Genomic DNA, 22,114 nt, shown 5'->3' with positions numbered 1-22,114 from the left:
TAAACATATTAGGAATTCAGGGCTCAAGACAGATGGATTTGATGAGGTTATAACTCACTCCAGTAAAAAATTAGGACTCAAGTCTTCTGATTCCTTATTGAGTTCTGCTTTTATATCACACAGTTCTTAAAGTCAGCATGAATTAAGACTAAATCATAGTGAGATGATATAAGGAACTGCTTCAAAATGATGGAGAGGTCAGAGCTAGAAATGTATAGGAATGTGGATGGAAAAAAGACTAGGTAGTAGCTGGTAGTGGATACATGGGCATTAATTTATATCATCTATTTTTGTTTATGTTTGAAATATGTCATGATAAAACTCAAAAACATAGAAACATGCCCATTAACACTTTTGATAGGTTTACTACACTGGTAATACATGAATACCAAAGACACAGTATACCTGAAGGTCAGCATTTATGAGAAAAGTTTCATGTAAGGCCCTCATCCAGAAAAATATTGAGAGAAAAAATGAAAAACAGTATGCCTGAGTATTGACCTCCTTTGAATCAAAAGAACAAGATGATAAGACATCTTAGAAACATATCCTTTGCTGAAGAAAGAACTAAGTTTTTCTTAGGGCTGAGGGAAGATCTAAAGAATAATTACATCTGTCTTCAAGTATTTTTAAAGTAAACAGACAAACTTACTCTGTCAAGTTAGAGAGGATAGAATTAAAACAATGAATGGAAGACTCAAGAAGGCCAAATTCCAAACTCTTTTCTTTTATAAAAACTCTTTTCTTTTATAAAAACTCACTCTTGCCATATGGTGGCAAGAGAATCACAAGTTCAAGACCAGCCTCAGCACAACTTAGCAAGGTCCTACACAACTTAGTGAGACCCTGTCTCAAAAGAAAAAATATAAAGGGCTGCGGATGTAGAATAGTGGTAAAAGACCTCTGGTTTTAATCTCTGGAACCAAAAAAAAAAAACTTACTCTCCCTTATGACTCATGTACTACTCACTAACAAACCCTGTAACAGTCAACTAATTATTTTCTAGCTATTTTCCCCTAATTAAAAAAAAAAAAAATGGCTCCTAGCTCAGTTTCTCCTCTATTCTACATCCACCACCACTTATCTAGGCTAGGGTTGCCTGATAAAATATAGGATTCCCCATTAAATCTGAATTTCAGATAAATATGAGCAATTTTTTTAGTATAAACAGGCCTCGGGCTATACTTGAGCAATACTTTTTTTTTTTGAGAGAGAGAGAATTTTAATATTTATTTTTTAGTTTTCAGCGGACACAACATCTTTGTTGGTATGTGGTGCTGAGGATCGAACCCGGGCCGCACGCACGCCAGGCAAGCGCGCTACCACTTGAGCCACATCCCCAGCCCTTGAGCAATACTTAATACTAAAAATGTATTCACTGTTCATCTGAAACTCAGATTTAACTGAACATCATATATTTCTACATGCTAAATCTGGTAACCCTAATTTAGGTGACTTCCATGTCAAAGTAGACCACCTATCCAACATCTATCTGATCCTCAACTTTTCTTACCTCAATTCTAGTGACTATGATAGAAATAACCAAGACAAGGTCCCCAAATTCAGCAAATCCTTAATACTGTCCATATTGCTAAGTATTGCTTACACTACTCACTATCTATCCCACAGTAATTATAAATTAAACCTATTCTTCTCTGTCACCTCACATCTTTAATGTGATCTCATATTTCTTTTAATGGGACTGATTAAATTTTGTGTAGTACAACCATATAACTATCCTTTAAACTCTAAAACCCAGCCAGGTGCAGTGGTGTATACCTGTAATCCCAATGACTCTGGATGCTAAAGCAAAAGGATTACAAATTCAAGGCCAGCTTCAGCAGTTCAGCAAGACCCTCATCAACTTAGGGAGAACCTGTCTCAAAAAATAAAAAGGGCTGGGGATGTAACTCAGTGGTAAAACACCCCTGGGTTCAATCCCTAATACACACACGCAAAAAGTCTAAAACCCATATCCTAGCTAACCTTACACTACTAGAAACCAAGATTGTAACTTTTTTAAATAAATTCTTTAGTTGTAGATAAACACAATACCTTTCTTTATTTTTATGTGGTGCTGAGGATTGAACCCAGTGCCTCACATGTGCTAGGCAAGTGCTCTGCCACTGAGCCATAACCCCAGCCCAAGATTGTAATATTTACATAGATATTAGTCACATTTTATACTTTCACATTCATTTACTTTGTTATTTTTCTGACTGCAAAAATACATCCTCAGAATAGAAAATTTCAAAAATTATTTTAAATATTAAAAAATTAAAAGTACATATAATCCCTTAATATGTTAAATGTAAAAGAAATTGTAACCCAGGGACTTGGGTTGTGGCTCAGTGGTAGAGTGCTCACCTGGCATGTGTGAGGCACTAGGTTCAATCTTCAGCACCACATAAAAATAAATAAATAAAAGATATTGTGTCAACCTACAACTAAAAATTTTTTTTAAAAAAAGAAAATGTAATCATATGCAAAGTAGGGCTGGGGATGTGGCTCAAGCGGTGGCGCGCTCGACTGGCATGCATGCAGCCCGGGTTCGATCCTCAGCACCACACACAAAAAAAAAAACCAAAGATGTTGTGTCCGCCAAAAACTAAAAAATAAATATTAAAAAAAATTCTCTCTCCTCTCTATCTTTAAAAAAAAATCATATGCAAAGTGTTCATATTATAAATTTAAAAAGGCATACTACAAAACAGTGTATCTCATTCAATTCCAACACCTAACAATAATAGTGGTCAACAACTACTGAGTTCCTTCTGTGAGTCAGAAACTGTGCCACATGCTTTACAAATATTTCCTTATGTAAATCTCACAAGCACCTCTGCTAAATAAATACTATTGACTCCTACAAGTAGAAAAACTGAAACCTAAAGAGGATAAGTAATTTGGCTAAACAGTGGCAGAGAAATACAAACCCCGGCAGTCTGATTTCAGAATAAACACACTTAATTACATACATTTAAAAAAAAAATCAAACAATGATTGAGTTGTGGAATTATAAATGACTTATTTATTTTGTGACTTTGCTGCATTTTTCATATTTCTAAATATAAATTAATTACTACTTTTGTCTTTTAATGTCCAAGTAGTAATCAGACAATCATCTGTGGATGATTCCCTTAAAATAATTTCAGATTCCTTTTAACTAAGGATCTGTGACTAATCAATAGTGACTGGAATTATCTTTCAGTCAGAGTACTCACTCAAAAAAAGAAAAAAACTAAAACATTTTAAGAGTTATAGAAGTTTTTAACTGTCAGATCATATTCTATTTTACAGATGCAACAGGCTCAGAATTCAGGAGAAATATATATAACATCATAAAGGTAGTTTGTGCCAGGGCAGGAACCAGAACTCAGGTCTTTACTGATTTTGTTGACCACATTTGACCAAAACAAAACCTATTCTAACCTATTCCCTATTGCAGATTCACTTATTGGAGACCAAAAGCTAAAACATAATAGAAACACAAATGCTTTTCTTTTATTCTCAATTACTCAAAAAGAATAGGACCTGCCTGGCATATTTAGATAAGGAGAGTTGAAAGAATATTCTAAAAGACAAATTTAAAGATTTGAGAGTTGTTATGGGAAAAGAAAAACTGAAAAAGTAGATATAACAGGAAAAACAAACACTCAAGAATCCAACATGAGGTATTCTAATACTACTAAAGCTCAGAGTTGCTTCAAATTTAATCAATTTGTAAGTGAAAAGTTCTTAAGTATGAAAACCAACCTGACAAAACTGGACTGTAATGCCAAGACAAAAAAAAAATGAAATAAATGCATAATCTCTTATTTATAATTATATATTCCTATTGGCATTCTCACAAATTCTATTCTCTCACCTTAGGATTCAACTCTAAAAATCTACAGTGAGTATAATGTTAGAAAACTAAAGGAAAACAATGTCACAAACTCTAGTAGCCAAAGAAGCTTTAATGAATGAAGTGATAAGGAGATATACAAATAATGAAACCAAGGATACAGTGTTTAAATGTTATGTCTATTTATAACATATAGCCAACCAAAAAAGATTCACAGGTACTCTATTGTGAACACAAAGGTAAAAGTGTAACATATCTGTGAGTAAAGAAGCAACAATGCATTCTACAGTTTTAAATATTTGTGTTATCTATTCATAAAACTTATAACTTTTGATTAAGCTCTATTTATTGAAGTAACTGATCTAACGATTAAGAAAGCTACACACTTCTAGTTTCAACTTAGTAAACTATATAATAGGACAAGTTGTTTTGACTCTAATTTTACTTTTTCCCAGAATAGAAATAAAACTCCAAAGAAGGAATAAAAAAATACTACACAGATAATGAAATTTTTATGACTATAAATAGTTTCCTTTCATGTAAAAGATTCAACCCTAAGACACTAAATGAGTCCACAATGTGAGTTGTACACATATGATCCCCATTTAACAGATGAAAACATAAAAAATTGACAGAGAAGTAAAGGGACTGGCCAAGAACACAGTGCAATTTACAGAGCAAGAGGGTTTTTTTGTTGTTTTTCCTTTTCTTTTTAAATTTTTGCAGTATTGGGGATTGAACCTGGGATGCTCTGTACTGAGCTACATCCCTAGCCCTTTTGATTTTTGAAACAGGATCTTGCTAAATTGACCAGGCTGACCTCAAACTTGTGATCCTCCTGCCTCAACCTCCTGAGTAGCTTGAATTATAGGAGTGTGCCACACAAGAGCTTTTCCTTAGCCAAATGTTTACTGCCTCACAAACTAATTAAGAGTTATTGTCTCATGTTCAAATTACTTTGAGGACTACCCAAGAAAATCTGTCAAAATTAAACAGAAAAGAATCACTTGAGATTCTTATGAGCCATAATTATCCAAAAGGTCATTATCTGAGTATAAATTATGGTTAAAAATAAGTTAAATGTCATTAAAAATAAGCTTCTGGGGCTGGGGTTGTGGATCAGTGGTAGAGCACTCATCCAGCATGTGTGAGGCACATGGGTTCAATCCTCAGCACCGCACAAAAATAAATAAATAAAGGTATTATGTCCAACTACACCTAAATAATAAATATTTTTTTTTAAAGAGAGAGTGAGAGAGGAGAGAGAGAGAGAGAGAGAGAGAGAGAGAGAATTTTTAATATTTATTTATTTTTTAGTTCTCGGCGGACACAACATCTTTGTTGGTATGTGGTGCTGAGGATCGAACCCGGGCCGCACGCATGCCAGGCAAGCGCGCTACCGCTTGAGCCACATCCCCAGCCCCTCAAAAAGTTTTTTAAAGTTTCTAAAAGTAGGGCTGGGGATGTGGCTCAAGAGGTGGCACGCTCGCCTGGCGTGCATGCGGCCCGGGGTTCAATCCTCAGCACCACATACAAAGATGCTGTGTCCGCCGAAAACTAAAAAATAAATATTAAAATTCTCTCTCTCTTTCTCTCTCTCTCTCTTTAAAAAAAAAAAAAGTTTCTAAAAGTACTGCTATTTACTAAATTAAAGTCAGGCCTCTTAACATTGCTTGATTAGCGGGAAGGAAGCTATTGAGGAGGGGGGAAGGATTTCATCAGGAAAATTTGAGTAAGTTCTCTGAAATTCAATAGGATAAGACACTCAAAGCTATAAAATAGGAATAAGAGCAGGCAACAGCTTGTAGGCTGTAGTAACAACCCTAAACCAAACTAAAAGAGTGCCAGACTGTGGTTTAAAGAAAATATGCAATCTGGAACTTTGCACCTTCAGTTATTGCTACTACAAAATAATTAGTACCATTTATGGAAAAAAAACAAGTAACATGTTAAAAATATAATTCCAAGTCTTTATTATAATAAGAAGGAATTCCAAATTAGCTTGGGGCTATCTTGTCTCAACATTCTTTTGATGATATAGTCATTGGCTCAAAAGCCACTCTTACTTATAAAGAATATAATTATATATCAGAGGCATATAATATCATTTGAAGGATCAAATATGCAGCCTATTGCAAATACTTTATGAGACTTTAGTGAGAATGCTATAATACCAGTTATTCATATTCTTCAATGTTGAATTGAAGCATATCTCTAAGAGAGCTCTGTTTACTGTTATTATATAGAAATTACAAGTTTCTGAAATCTCAAACTTAATTTAAAGTCACTACAATTGTAAAAACAACTTTTATGTTCTTCAAGGTCAAAATGAAAATTGTCCCATCTTTCCCTCCCCACCCTCAAGAAAATAGAGTATTTAAAAGATGTTAGATGAAACAAGCCAATGCTTTTATAAACAGTCAATCTCCTGCAAAGAAACAGCTTAAGATACCCATATTCTACTTCAATATTGATTCTAAGCCTTTTAACAGTTTAAGCTGACCACAAACCTCCCCTTCCACTTCTATATAACATTCTCCTCAAACTTCCTTTTTAAAAAATGAGCCTTTCTACCATTCAAACTGGTAAATTTCTTTGCCAATTGCCTAGAAAATCCCAGGAACAAAATATTTTCTCAAATTCTTATTGTTATTCTCTTTAAATGTGTAGCTTTGATAATTCTTTAAAATGTGTAGCTTTGACCTGTTTTTATTACTGTAAAGAAAAACCATGAGTCAGCACAACAGTTCAGTTTTTTAGGTAGGATACAAATTTTAGATGACCAGACTCATTTTAGTGACCTCAATCCTAAAATCTAAGCAATTTGCTTAACTTTCGATATTGCTTTATTTAAAAAAAGATTTTTGTAGCTGCTATTCATTGGGGAACTGTCTGAAATATATCCTTCAGAATAGGCTGATAAGTCTACAATTATTTATTTCTCTACTGTTGAAGCATGATATGATCCATTCTAGAACTGTAGATGTATTGACATTTTTCTTTCAGTATTCTTTTTTTGTGGTGCTGGGGATTAAACCTAGGCCTTTGCATATACTAGGCAAGTGCTTTACCACTGAGCCACATCCCCAACCCTTCCTTTGAGTATTCTTAAAGCTGCTTGCATAATTTAAAAATCTGGGTTCCTGAGTGGTAGCAGAATCATCTTTAGGAAAAATAAAAAATGAGCTTTCCTATGCCTACAATCTCTTATACACCACAACTCCCAATGAAAAATAGTTTGCCTAACATGTGGGTAAAACATATTTTTAATATACTACTTCCCCTTAAAAGCATGTTATTATAGTGCAATAATATAGCCTATATAGAACCCCACAACACTAAATTTGAAAGCTAAAACAAAAATGCCCCATGACATTCTAAGTAACTTAAAGAACAAATAAGGCATGCTAACTACTGTATTAGATCACTGAATTTTCATTTAAAGACAAAAATTCTCCATGTTAAGCATATCTTTTCAAACTGTAGATTTAAGTGGGAAAGATGGAACATGTCTTTAATTCCAGCTACCTGGAAGACTGAAGCAGGTGGATGGAAAGTTCAAGGTCAGTCTGGGCAACTTAGGGGACCCTGTCTCAAAATAAAATAAAAAAGGTTGAGAATGTAGTTCAGTGGTATAGCGCCCCTGGGTTCCATCTCCAGGACTGCAAAAAAAAAATTTTTTTTAATAGATTTAAGAAAAGAATCCAACTTCTTATTGGCCAAATAACAAGTCAAATAAAAAGAGTAATATAAGAAGATGCAATATTTAAAATAAAACATAGCAACATTATGACATTTTACTATACTTCCCAAACTTGGAAGAACCATAAATTTATGTGCCATAAATCAGATAATAAATCAATAAAACAGATCAATTACAGATATCCAGGATAAGTTACATAAGGACGCTATTAGTACCCTAAGTATTTGTCAATGAATGCTAAAGTAAGGTATAATATATTGGACAAGGTACATAATAGGGAATATCCAGACAGTAGTCACTTGCCCTCATGCAGTGAAAAAACAATAATCATTTGGCTATAAAAGCTGGCTGTGGTGGCATATGCCTGTAATCCCAGCAATTTGGGAGGCTGAGGCAGGAGGATCACAAGTTCAGAGGCAGCCTTGGCAGCTTAGTGAGGCCCTAGGCAATTTAATAAGACCCTGACTCAAAATGAAAAATAAAAAAAGGGCTGGGGATGTGACTCAGTAATTAAGTATCCCTTAAATTAATTAAGTATCCCAACAAAAAAGAAAATGTATAAGGCTTATATTTAAATACCTCAAGAGTTTTTAAAGTGTATGCATTCATTTTCCTATCATTGCAAAAAAAAAAAAAAAAAACTTATGGAGAGACTTACCACTAACAGTAAGTGACAAACCCAAGACTCAATGGGAAGAAATATAAGTTCTTCCTTTAAGCCCACTTTTTTTTTTACCCCATTCCTAGTTATAGTGTCACTTAACTTATATAACCTAGGTTCTTACAAAAAACAAATTAATTCAGCTTTTTACATTGAAAACAGCTAAAATCACCACTTTTTTAGTCAGTCTGCCCCTTCAACAAAGAATCACATGAAAAACATTCCAAGAGTGATACACTGTGTCCTCATAACTATGCTGGGCACTCGGGGTGACTATGAAAATTCTAAAGGGTCTTCTTACTTTTCAGAAAGTTTATACCCTTTTGATAAAAAGGCAAAAGAAAAAAACAAAATTAAGCTGTGTTCAACCAACCCTCCTGAGAGAAAAAGCTTGCAGTGTGATTCTATAAAATCCCAAGTGACAAGAACACCAAAAAGAAAGATAGTAATGAGTTTAGTCTAAAAGGAGTTTAGGGGGCTGGGGTTGTGGCTCAGTGGTAGAGTGCCTGCCTCACACACATGAGACAATGGGTTCGATCCTCAGCACCACATAAAAATAAATAAATAAAGACTGTATTCATCTACAACTCAAAAAAAATGTATAAATAAATAAAAGGAGTTGGGGGGGATGAAGTTTTACAGGACACTTAGAGGAATTGGAAAAGCAGTATTAAAACATCACGTACATACACAAAGAAAAGATGAAGTAAGTATGATATATATGAAGAGAATAATCCAACCTGCCTGAGAAAGTAGGTGCATGTTGAGGTATGAGATATAGTTTCGCAAATTAAGTGGGGTCAGCTCCCAATAGACTGTTGTGTCACAGAGAGATGCTGTTAAAATATTAAAGTTATTTTTTAATATTTTAAAATATTTAATTAATATTTTTAATATTTTAAAAGATTGACATTCTAGTCAATCTTTTTCAACAGATGAAGAAATCAAGGATCTATAAGAGCTAACGGCTGGCATAAGGACAGAGGAAATAAAATGCAGAATAAAACTCAGACCCCAGTTTAGGAACCCCAGTCTAGTGATAGGCAAAAACTGTATGATAAAGAAAGCACATCTGTTCAAGAATTGATAAGAACAAACATAAAACAATGTGGAAATGTACACACAAGAAAGTAATGTCTTGCAAACAAGAAGAGATCCTTTCCTGAGGGCAGTAGAACACTACAGTAGTATTTCAACTGAGCAAAGACTACTGTTTTGTTTTGTGGTATTGGGAATCAAACCCAAGGGCACTCTATCACTAACCTACATTCCCAGTTTTTTTTATGTTTTGTTTTATTTTATTTTTTTAAAGAGACAGGATCTCCCTAAGTTGCCCAGGATAGCCTCAAACTTGCCATTCTGCCTCAGCCTCCTAAGTAGTTAGGATTACAGATATGGGCCACCGTGCCCAGGAAAACCACTGTGTTTTCTAGAAGGAATCACTTTCAAAAAAAGCAGCAAATCCCTGGTATCAAAAAGAAAGTAGCAATCCAGAAGTTAAAAAGAGGCAGAAACTAGTTATCAGAGTTATAAAAAGGGTAGATAAACAGTAGAGGTAGCATGATATAATGCAACAAAAGGAAAAAAAGGATTGGTTCACAGAGAAATCTGCAGGACCAAGTAAATGTTTGATTTCCAAGAGAAAGGAAATTTAAATAAGTTTGAAGATGAAAAAGAAGAAGTCACATAAAGAAAGACTAAGTTAAATCCTAGGTTAGGTAGGATGCTGAGGGGAGTATAAAGAACTAATTGTGGAACAGATGGAAGAAAGTACTTAAAAGGATAAGTTCTAAAATAAAAAATAAATTATTTCTCATCCACAAAAAAATTATTTCTCACCCATAAAATATCCCTCACCATCAAAAAATATTCATTTTTAATTTATTATCAGGTCTAACAAATATTATAGACCAGTATTTAAAGAGGGTAGATTTTTTGAAAATCCAAAATAACTTAAAACTTTTACAAATCTATTTATCCGACCAATTAGCATGAGGTTTGTAACATCAAAGACACTTGCCAATCATTTTATGCTGTAAATTTTACCCACATATTCCAAGGGCATTCTGATTAGCATTCATTCAATGTGTAAGAAAAACCACTAAGCTATTATAAATTTTAAAATAAAAGTTTATTGTATAACATGTTCCTTAAATTTTTTATTTTGTTTTTTTATACTATTTCACTTAACTAGGTATGGGAAATGGTGCTTTAAATGAACATATTTGCAACAGATCATTAAGATGACTATTTTCAAATTTTTTTTTTTTACTTCTTTATATTTTATTTTGTGGTGCTGGGCCTTGTGCATAGGAGGCAAGTACTCTACCAACTGAGCTATATTCCCAGCCCTCAATTTTTTTTTTTTTTTTTTTGGTACCAGGGATTGAACTCAGAGGTACTCAACCACATCCCCAGCCCTATTTTGTATTTTATTTAGAGACAGGGTCTCAATGAGTTGCTTAGTGCCTCAAACTTGCTGAGGCTGGCTTTGAACTCATGATTCTCCTGTCTCATCAGCCTCCCAAACCTCTGGGATTACAGACATACATCACCCAGCTTGGCCTCAATTTTTTTTTTTTAAACTTCAAGTAGCCATATTTTTCCCTTACTCCCTTTCAGAGAGACAGGTGGGGCACATACAGCAAGGTGAGGCACACAAGAAGGTTCTAATTTATTAAGAAACTGGACTAAAGAACCCACACCTTAAAGCTACACACTTAAAATTCTCCAGTTTCAATTTGGAAACTTATTTGGCGCCATAAAGGCAGGTTAAGGAGACTGAAGAAGATGTAACTTATAAATTCAGCTTTCTGGCTGTCCACTTTTGCAACTGCCATGTCCCTAATCAAGGAGGCAATCCCTCTTAAAACTATTAACACTTATTCAACTTAGGCCATAAATAAATATTAGGTCTAGATGCAATATCATCAGGTTGCAGAAATTTTCTTTATTGGGGTTGGAATTGTGGCTCAGGGGTAGAGCGCTCACCTAGCACAGGCGGGACCTGGGTTCGGTCCTCAGCACCACATAAAAATAAAGGCATTGTGTTGTGTCCATCTACACCTAAAAAATAAATATTTTTAAAAAATAAAAGAAATTTTCTTTATCGTTTGGAAACAAGGATTTGAGCTCAAATGTCAAGATGAACAAATAATTTTCATAAAAAGTCAAGATGGAACACTACCCTTTCTTTTAACTGGTACTGCACCAAGTTGCTGAACAATACTCATCAAAATTCAACTTGTCTGTGCTGGGCATGGTGGCACATGCCTGTAATCCCAGAGACTTGGGAGGCTGAGGCAGGAGGGTAGTGAATTCAAAGCCAGGCTCAGCAACTTAGTGAGATCCTGTCTCAAAATTAAAAAACATTAAAAAAAAAATTAAGGGGTGGGGGGCACCCAGGGATGCGCCTCAGTAGTTAAGCACACTAGTACCAAAAAAAATTCAACATGTCTGTAATCAGCAGTGGTTAGTAATGTACTTCTGCTTCATTTACAACAAATATTAGAAGCACAATCAAAACAGCAATTCACATAAACAGAGCTGCCACCTTTAGCTATGCTCATGCTCCCTGGAGATTAAAGTGGTTCAACATACACATGTCTTGGCTATAATAAAAAAGGAAATCTTTGACTCCCCCTGGAGCCAGTGAAACAAGTACAAACAATATATGAAAAATTCAAAAAGTTTTAGTCAAAATAATTAAGATTCTTATACAAATATCTCTCAGTATATACAGACAGGGCTTTTCCCAACCCTCAATAAAAAATGTAAACTCTTCTAACTATACATATGGATTAGTAAAACAAATTCTATGGAATAGTGAGGAAAAAAAGTATTCCTGATTATCCAACATTCAATCCTTTTCATAAGGAAGTTCTCATTATTAAGTCACTCAACCACTCAGTGCCTCGGTTTCTCCTACACATATCTCCAAACTTAAGATGAACTTTAATTTGAATTAAACATTTATTACTTCTATAATTAATAAGTATGCATAAGTCCCTTATGTTAAATATTGAAAACAGCTCTATTTTTGCATCTCAAAGTCAGTGGGCTTTAACTTTGAAAGAAAAAAATGTAAGAAATAATGTCTTATATATCTCTCTCCTAATTACAACATAATACAGAAAAATGGTGTTTTAAAAACTTATTTCCTTAACTTTTAACAGATGGTGGTGAGACGCCACAATGCACATAACAAAGCAAACACAAAAAGCCTAAGGTCTTTTAATATTAGGTGCAGAAAGAAAATGTTGCATTACTGGGCACATAATAAAAATCATCTCTCTTTTAAAATTTAGAAAACTCTCTCTTTCTTATATGGTAAATAAGCCTATTAACAGCTAAGAAGTGAAGAATTTATTTTTAAAGTGGAATTTTTTTAATTTTTAAAAATTGGGAACAGCTGTGATGTGAATTCTTTAAATTCCTGCATTCAGATTATTCTCTTCAGCATTCTACTGTAAAATTAATTAATTATTTTTTTTTTAAGATTATACTGTCCACAAGATGCAGCTTTGGGGTTCTTCTGTGTACCTTTTAAATCCTTTTTCAAATTATGGACAGAAAGTATTTTTTTATCAAGTTTTAAATCTAATGCTGTATCAACAATGCAGTCTATTTTACAAAGTTAACATTTTACTTCATCAGATTAATAGTACAGTTAGTTGGTTTAGATGCCTTTTGATCTGGAAACAGGATGAATGAAACAACTCTTTCAAGTCTCTATTAGCTTGGTAATTCTACTTCATCTGTGTAGCTTATTCCTCTGCCTACTCCCTGATATCTGTTAGATGGGTCAGAAAGACAGTTCTGAAAGGAAATGTTTATGGATCAATGTTTATGGAGCCCTTCCCCCCACCACTCAGCTCCTATAATGTTTTATGATTATATCCAGAAAACAAAATAGTTTTGACTCAATCCTAAACAATTCCTTCATTTCAGGAAACCCACCATAGAACCTTAGCTGCAAAAAGCATCCCTTTTAAAACCAACCCCAACTACCTATAGCAGCACAAAGTCAAACGAATTCTCACTGACAAAAGGCTAGGAGTGGATTCATTCTGATCAACTCCAGAATTTAGTGTTTGAAAGTCAGGGAATAAAAAGTCGCCTCCCTAAGTTTTAAAACTTTCTTCCCACATCCCAAACATTTTCAGTGAAAGTTCTCTTGTCAACCAAAAGACAAGAGTCAAAAACATTAGCAAAATTATAGGATCTAGGACCACATCCCAGCTGTCTTTGCTCGATGTTGTCAGGGGCTCACAGGCAGTTTTCCACTTTCCTTTCACCCTTCTCCCCTTACTCGCCAAGATCCTCATTCGAGAAAGCAATATTCACATCTCAGACCGCTGGCAAGAAAAGGGGAAGGGGGCTTGCCAAAGAACGAAAATGGGGGGAAATCTTTCAGAACTACGGTTTCCAATGCAAACAGCAATGTTAAAGGCAATCTCGTATAATTGGGTTATGGGGGGACGCCCATATGGGATATTAAAAAGATGCACAGTGTGTGTGTGCACTTGGAGCTCTGGGGCGGACTGAAACCATGGAGCAGAAAGTAAGAAACCTGTGCTTTCCCTGCTTTCTTCTACTCTTCCCCCTCCAAGAGAGGAAGCCACAGAACCTGGGGGAGGGGCGGGATGTTATCGTTCTCCTACAGGGGGTAGACAAGACAGGCCTTTGGGTTCCTTAAGTTACCCCCAGTTAGAAGGGTCGCGGTGGGAAGAGGACGAGGGACCCCTAAATATTACCCACCTTCGCTCAAGAAGAAAAAAAGAGGCAAGAGGGGAAATGATTAAATCCAGATGGAGCGCCCTAGAAAGCGCCCCCAGGTCACTCACCCCCTTTACCAAGCGGAAGGGCTGGGATAAAGGGGATGAGGAGTTGGAGGGCTGGACAGGGAACAGGCCCCACCCCCCGATTTAGGAGGGAAGAAGAGCCCCAGCTCCCTGAGGTCCCCTCCTTCCCCGCACCTCCCCCCTTGGCCATCCCTACTAGTCCCCCTTCCCTTCTTTTCCTTTCCTCCAGAGCCCGAAGCAGCCGCGGGGGAGGCGGCCGCTCCTTCCTCCCCTCACCCACTTCGGCCCCACCCCCACTCCGCTCCCACCTCCCGCTCACCACGGGCCCGTTACCTGCTCGTCGAAGCGGCTGACCACGGCCTGGACCCATTCCACCGGCCTGTGCGCGGCCATGTCCTCCCCGCGGCCGGGGGGCGGCGGAGGGACGGGTCGGCCGGCGCCCAGGGCCGGGAAGAGGGCGGGGAGCTGGGGCTGAGGTGAGGGAAGAGGCGAGGAGAGGGTCTGAGGAGTGCAGGCTCCGAACGTTCCCACGGGGGTGGGGATGGGGGCTCTGCGCCGAGCCGGAAGGGGGAGAGGGGAAGGGGGCGTTGGCAAGGAGGCAGGGGGGAGGGGGGCAGGGGGAGGGGGACCCGGGGAGGGGAGGGGGCCTCTTGGTTGGTCTCCCCACTAGCGCCGTCTCCCCTCAGCCATCACAGTCCGAGACGCCGCCATGACACCCCACCGGAAGTGGGATCCTTTCCACGGCCCGGAGACGGAGAGCGAGCGAGCTAGAGATTGAGAGCGCGGCTGGGAAAGGGGAGGGGGAAGCGAGAGGGAAGGGGCCTGCCGCGCATGCGCCCGCGCTGGCCGGTTTCATTAATGAAAAAGCGAGTCCTCCTGGAGGTGACGTCACCTAACTCCACTGGGCCTGGAGGCGCGCGTCCCTCAACGCCGCCGGTCTTACCTACTCTAGCACTGGGCTGGAGCGCCCGAAGTCCAAGCTGACCCCGGAGTACCCGCTCCCATCCCCACCGCCCCCTCGGGCTGCCCCTCCCCCGCCAGCGTCGGGGTTTGGATCGCTCCCAGGGTTGGAAGTTAGGGCGTCCTGGGGCTAGCTTTTCTCCCAGCGCGCAGATCTCTGACGCCGATTTCTTGGGGAGGTTTTACTCAAAACTTCTCTGCCTTCAGCTCTCACACAACCTCAGGTTTCTAGGTTCATGGTAGCTTCTAGGGACTGCTGAGAAATAGGGGAAAGGAAGACCAAGAGAGATTCGTGATTTTTTTTTTTTTTTTAAGATCACTTAAATCCTAGAGCCTAGACCCAGGGGCAAAGAATTCCAACCCTTACTTCCTCTACTAAACTGATGGGCACTCAAGTTACTAAAACTTCTGCACAATTGAAAATAAGGTTCGAGTTTGACTGACCTCAAAGAGCCTTTAAGGGTCTCTCAGGCATTAATTCAACATCTCATCTCAACCTTTCCACACCCAGATGAGTAGGACCAGGAAGGTTCTGTGATTTTTCCCAAGGTCACAGAGTTTATAGGTGGCAGATCAAGATGCAAACCCAGGAGCTTTGACTCCAAAGACAATAGACAGACTGGCTTTCCAGAAACAAGGAAGGCCCTTCTCTGGGGTTCAACACAAGAGTTAAAAGGACTTCATGTGGAGTTGGCTGTGCCTTTTCCAGAAAGAGGACTACATCCAAAACACAGGATTGTCTATCCATATATGACATTGGACTTTAGAATGAGTTATTTTTAGATTTATCTTCCTCGGTACATTTTACTTAGGCTACTGTTAAAATGTGCTTACCTATTAAGAGCACACATTACAGTAATCAACTAGTTAGGCTAAACAAAAAGACGCTAACAGGGTGATAAGGTGAAGGAAGCAAAACCATAATTTTTATTTTACATACAAAATCCACAAAGCCAATAGCCTGTGTACAGAGAGGTATATCCATAGAGAAATTTCTAGTCTGTGTAGGTTGATGATTGTCCAAAATAAATGTTAATGTGTCATTCCATTAGAACAAAAGGACAAAGTTTGGATATTTCTTTGATCCCTTCTTGAAAGCTACAACATGGATCTTGGATCATGTCAGCAATGATGACAACACTGAAAAGAAAGGGATGAATAATGTCCCTCTCTGTTTTTTCCCAACTAGGACCCCTGAGAAAGCTCTCACTCATACTCCCAGATAGTATTCCAATGCCTGTACCTCACTGCTAAACTTCCAGACCAAACCTTCATTTCTTTTTCTCCTACTACCGGTGAAGGTCCCTAAATACTTCCTTCTTGCCTTGGCTTTTTGCCTGTCTATTCCCCTCATCTTCTTTGATACATTGAAGGCAATTGACACAACCCTCCATTCCCTTGCCTCCATTGATATTCCATTGCTAAAGCTCCTCTGTGCATCCTTCCTCTCCTTGTCTGGTTTCTTCCATGATTCCCCATTCCTTTCTAACTCTGGAGTAAAACACCCAAACCTCAGATGTTGGCCCCCTGCTCCCTCTGCAAGTTATTAATTTCATCCCAATATGTATTTGCTGTCCTGTTTCCTCCCTGAATATCATGACTCTTATTACAATTGGAACTACAGTCATCTTCTCAACTTCTTTTTCAATGAAATCATTCAATTCTGTTGGACAAGTATCGTATCCAAACTCCTACTATACACCATGCTAGAGATTGAACCCAGGGCCTTGTGCATGCAAAGCAAGCACTCTACCAGCTGAGCTATATCCCTAGTTCCAACACCATGCACTTTGTTCTGCAGTGCATAATATGGCAGGAATTCTAAACCAAAATGCCAAAGAAGGTAATGCATAGATTATGGTGAGCTAAGGAGAAAACTCTACACCCCATTTAAAAGGGAAGCTGTCAAGTCACTGTCAGTCAATTCTATTCGATCATTTCCCTGCAAAAATGTTGACCCAGTGTTGCTAGATCTTCTGGTTACTCAAGAGAAGCTGCAGATCAGAACTCTTCCAAATTTTACATAGTGGCAGCCAATTCACATTTTTTTAAAAGTATTGTGCAGCTAAACAAAATACGCCTGTTGTCTGAATTTAGCCCATGGAAACCAATTTGACTAGATGGAGTCTAGTGGGAAGAAATGAATTCTGAGCAGAATAGAATTAGGTTTATACTCTAACTTCTCCTATTCTGTGCTGTCCAACACAAGTATTAGGGAATTGTATTTGGTATAGTTTTAAATGCATTTAATATTTAAATAGTTTTAAATGCATCTTCCCCATCCATTCTCTTTTTTGGTCAGGCAAAAATCTGACAATTTTTTTTTTCAAGAGTCCTTATTCCAGTGGCCTTCCCCAGCTTCCACATCCCCCATCTCCACTGGCATAGCACTCTTGCAAAACAAAGAGCACAGGCCTCTTCAGGAGTAAAGCACTCCTTTCCCCAGCTGCTGGGAGTGCTAGTGGCAGCAGCTCTCAACTGAATCCCTCTCTAGAAACTGTGCAGACTAAAGATGCGAGCTCAGGATGTGACCATTCTGATGGGCTCTCCTGGCTCCATGCTCCCTTAAGTGATCTGCTCCCAAGGAAAGGATCAGCTGAGGCTTTTGCTGTTACTGCATTTAGTTCAACTTCTTTTTTTCAATATTTATTTTTCATTTTTTCAGCGGACACAACATCTTTGTTTGTATGTGGTGCTGAGGATCGAACCCAGGCCCCACGCATGCCAGGCAAGCGCGCTACCGCTTGAGCCACATCCCCAGCCCCGAGTTCAACTTCTGTGTCTCCTCTATCCTACTCCTTTCACTCCTGTCTAATGTTGACCCCTAAGGCATTCATTTCCATAAGTAAAGACTGATCCATTGAAGCTGAATCACCCCCTGGCCAAGTAGCAGTGAGGGCTTAGTTGAAAACATAGGCCCTCACACGCTATAGCAGCACATTGTTAAAACTTTAAATAATTGTGAAAGGAGGTAATGGGATACCAGTAGAAGAATGCACAAATAGGTGCAATCTAGCAGGCATTTACAAAACATGGAGAAAGTGGTAATTTAAGGCAGTGGAAATGGATAGCTATCAATGAAGTAAATCTATGCCTTGGAGAAAGACAATGAAAGATTAAGTGATTAATCACTAGTCAAAGGCTGAGGATAGCCTGACATGGTGGCACATGCCTGTAACCCCAGCAACTCTGGAAGCTGAGGCAAGAGAATCACAAATTCAAGGCCAGTCTTAGCAATTAACAAGGCCCTAATAACTTAGTAAGAATCTGTCTCAAAATAAAATTTAAAAGATTAGAGAGATAACTCAGTGACAAAGCATCTCTGGGTTCAATCCCAGTACCAAAAAAAAAAAAATTGGGGGGGGTGGTACGGGGGGGGGGGGATTAAGGATAACCAGAAAGCCTCCTTAGTGGCAAAATGTGGAGAATGGGTGGGGTGGGGGTAAGTAGAGAAAGCTAAGGATCAGGCCCAGGACTTGATTATAAGAGCAGTAGAATCCCAAAAGATTCTCAGCTCTGGCAAGTCTTCTATGTCAAGGACAGGGTCATAGGTGGGAAAAACTAAGACCCTAACACCTTGATGGGGCATCTGGGTCAAAGCTTAAAAACATTAAGACCCCACATCACCTTGAAAACTCTGGATTTTTAGAAGAGTCCCACTATTCCTGTTGGAGACTAATCCTCCATCTTCCTTAAAGATCATTAAGTATACCTACCTTGAAAGACAACACACACCCTCCCAGGATCTACCTACCTTTCCACTGTCTTATCAGATCAGCAACTAAGGTCAGGTCACAATGTAACTCCCCACTAATGGAGGAAAGGCACTCTATCTTGAAGGAACGTAAAGACCTATCCACTCTCTATATAAACCTACAGCTAGGTGAGTTTAGGATTGGGCAGCTAGATTGCTTTGGAGAAGGAGGGGGAGGAGAGCATAATGCTAAACAAAGCAGAGTTTATTGATATAAGCACATACCTGTACTACAGTATTTACATCCTGGCAAGGACCCCAGGAAATAATGCTAACAGGTTGCTAGGATGGCCCCAGGGAGCTTGGAGAAAGGAATGGCCCACCCCAGGCAAAATAGAGAGACAAAATAACTGCCTGGCAAGGAATGGAAGAAGAGAACAAAAACTCAGAGAAGAAGAATGGTAGAGTAGATATATTATGTACATCCTGCTAGCTGACCATGTTCTGCCACTTATCACAGGCTCTACTGAGAGGGACACAAGCATCACTGAGAAGCTCAATGGCAGTTCTCCATAGACCAGGGCTGATAGTAGAAGATGTTACAGAGTTAGGCTCCATGATGGAAGTGGGCCTGATAGGATTCTGGAGGACAAAGAAACCAGGTAGCAGTGCTTAACCAGCAGAAGCAAGATTAAGTGACATTGTTATGAAAGACAAGACTAGAGTGTCAACTGAGGACCTGAACACTAGAAGAAACTTAGATGGACAGCCAATGAAGTTTCAGTATGTTGTTTTTAAAACCCAAGGATGGAATGGGGATGAGGCTGAAGAAGCTAGCCTAAATAAGGCTTCATAGTCTCTTGCCCCATTTCTGGAACTGAGTCAATTTCTAGAACTCAACGTCTGAAGAAGACTGGATTCCCAGAAAATGTATATAATAATGAGTCCTCTGATCCTTCTTGAATATATAATTAGAATGGACATATTGGTAGTTGGCAGAATGACAACATTACATCCTTGGCCTGTGGAGTAAGAGCTATAGGAAAGGCCAAGTGGAACCCTCTGAAACTGTGTCCCTCCATCCTAGGCTAGAGCCTAAATTGTTAAAACTGGCAATCCTCCCGGGGGTAGTGGCAGAGATTAGAGAGCAAGTTCAGAGGGGCATGGGATCCCGCTCAGGATGCTGATCAAAATCTACTCATGTTACCAAGCCCCCAGCTTCCCAGAAAGGGCATGCAGTTTTTATCATTTGCTTTTCATTCTCCTTCCTGCTGAGAACCAGATTCAAAGCCTGGTGGTATAGCAGCCATTTTGCCAAAGATGGAAGCTAAAGGAAGCCTGAGTCCCAAATACTTCCTCCAACATGTGGGCCCTGATCTGGCTATCTCTGGAATTCTAGTCAAATTAAAAAAAAAAAAAAAAAAAAAAAAAGTAAACCTCCATTTTGTTAAGCACATGCATGCAGGTTTCAGTTCCACACAGCTAGATGCAACCCTAAGTGGGAAATCAGTGAATCCTACGAAATGCAAAGAGAGAGACTCTTAAACAGCTGTTAAAGGGAGACCTAGAAAAACAGAAGGAGAGGTGACTATCAGAAGTGTTACTGTGGATTGTAATTTGAAAAATATACACAAGAATTACCTTCATTTCTGGTTGCTAAGTTTTTTGGTGCTGAGTATTGAACCCAAATCCTAAAGCATGTAAGTGAAAAACCAGCCTCTACCTCAGAGCAAAGCCTGTCCAAGGAAGGGGGTGTGACCCTTGTCCTTGGAAAGACCAACAGAGCCTTCCAAGCTCATACCCACCCTGCTGAGTTATTTATCTACAATAACAGGAGAGATCTGCTGTGCCAGGTGTCCCTGATTCAGTCAGGCTAGGTGAGGACCCATAGCAACCCCCTAGCAAACTCCAATCAGCATGAGACAGGGAAAATACCTGGGATGCCAGATGACCCTCCCAGTAGTTTATGGTGGTTGATAACATGTTGGGAAACCATGTAGTTCAGCACATACTCCCCTCGTGGCTTAAACCAATCAGTTCAAATGAATCCCCCTCTGGTACTAACCAATCACCCTTACCCAACTTGTTCCCGCCAGTGAATGTGCTAATCATGTTTTAGAGTTGTTTTATGATTTTCCTGCTGTGTGTGATGATTTGCTAAGAGATGCTATGATGTATGTGAAGTCCCTGCCTTCCCCCAAGAGTGTATGAAACTGCTGCAAACCCTGGGCTTGTGGCCTCTCAGCGTCACCAGTTGCTCTGTGCGTGCAGAGGACCAAGTTAGCTTGCAATAAACATCTCTTTGTTGCTTACATAGATCTTGGTCTCTGGTGGTCTTTTGGGGGTCCCAAATTCAAGCATAACATAAGCATGCAATTTACCCCTGAGCTACCCCATCGTAGTCACTGTGCCTAGGCTCTTTCTCCTAATGCAATACTCCCTCAGAGTGCCCAAGTGAGGCCTAGGCTTATTTGAGCTATTTATCATAAGTACTTTTACAATTAACAAATTAGCAGAAGTAGTAGTAGCATCATCTTTACTATTAGAACAAAACATTGTACCAGGAGAGGGAGCCACAAAAAGAAATGAGAGCCAAACTCTGCCTTCAGTCCTTTTATCTGGGCCTGAAATAATTTTTCTTCTGTCTGAACTTTTTCTTCTGTCTGAATTTTTCTTCATACTGAACTTGCCTGACCACTCCAATTCTTACTCCTCTGACCTTTAAGCATGCATAGTCATCTTATCTTCATCTCAGGCTTCTAGCTCTAGCAATACCAAACCTTACGAGATCTGTAGTAAATTTGTTTTGATTGATGAATCAAAGAGGAGCAGCTAGAAACAATTAGTTACAGGCTGATTGTTATCAACTGCCTTGGTAAGGAAAACTACCACAAGGACTCATCCTACGTGATGCTCTGGTTTAGTTATTAAAATGGTGAGTTACACACAGCTGGGAAAAAAAAGAGGTTCCTTCCTCTCTGTGTAGTAATTAATGGGGGAATGCTTCAGTCTTTAGCAATATAATCTACCAAACTTTCTTTACAGACCATTCTATCATTTTTTCCTCCCCTCCTTTATGAATACCTATTGAAGTTAAGAGCCACAGGGAACCTGTTACAGTTGGATTTTTCTTTTCTTTTCTTTTCTTTTTTAAAGACATGGGGTCTCACTATGTTGACCAGGCTGGCCTGGAACTCCTAGTCTCAAGTGATAAGTGATCCTCCTGCTTTAGCCTCCCTAAGTAGCTAAGACTATAAGCACATGTGCACTGAATGCCTGGCTTTGGATCAAGATTTTTTTTTTTTTTTTTTTTTTTTTTTTTTTTTTGGTGGTGCACCCAGGGCCTCACACATGCCAGGCAAATGCTGTCCCACTAGCAATAACCCAGCCCTACAGTTGAATCTTAAATGTCTCCCAAGGCTCATGTGATAAAGGGTTAAATGCTTGG

The 22,114-nt window shown here is 38.8% G+C and overlaps 1 protein-coding gene across 6 annotated transcripts in view; it reads right to left on the bottom strand.

The window, feature by feature from the left end:
- Positions 1-14,880, bottom strand: part of NF1 (neurofibromin 1) — a 249,204-nt gene extending 234,324 nt beyond the window's left edge. For 2 of the 6 annotated variants that reach the window (XM_081269998.1, XM_081269996.1), the window contains exon 1: positions 14,346-14,878. Coding sequence is in view for 5 of the 6 variants with exons in the window: in XM_081269996.1 (XP_081126122.1) it covers positions 14,346-14,405 (60 nt within the window). In the remaining variant the exon portion in view is untranslated. Of the gene's footprint in view, positions 1-14,345 lie in introns of all 6 variants that reach the window. The other 4 variants (XM_081269999.1, XM_081269997.1, XM_081270001.1 and 1 more) reach the window with 3 other exon arrangements.
- Positions 14,881-22,114: the final 7,234 nt, after the last annotated feature.

This window comes from Spermophilus citellus (assembly GCF_964194105.1).
Source record: "Spermophilus citellus genome assembly, chromosome: 17".
In the NCBI taxonomy this organism is placed as follows: Eukaryota; Metazoa; Chordata; class Mammalia; order Rodentia; family Sciuridae; genus Spermophilus; species Spermophilus citellus.
The sequence above is the reverse complement of the archived record's forward strand: the minus strand, read 5'-3'. Positions and strand labels throughout refer to the sequence as shown.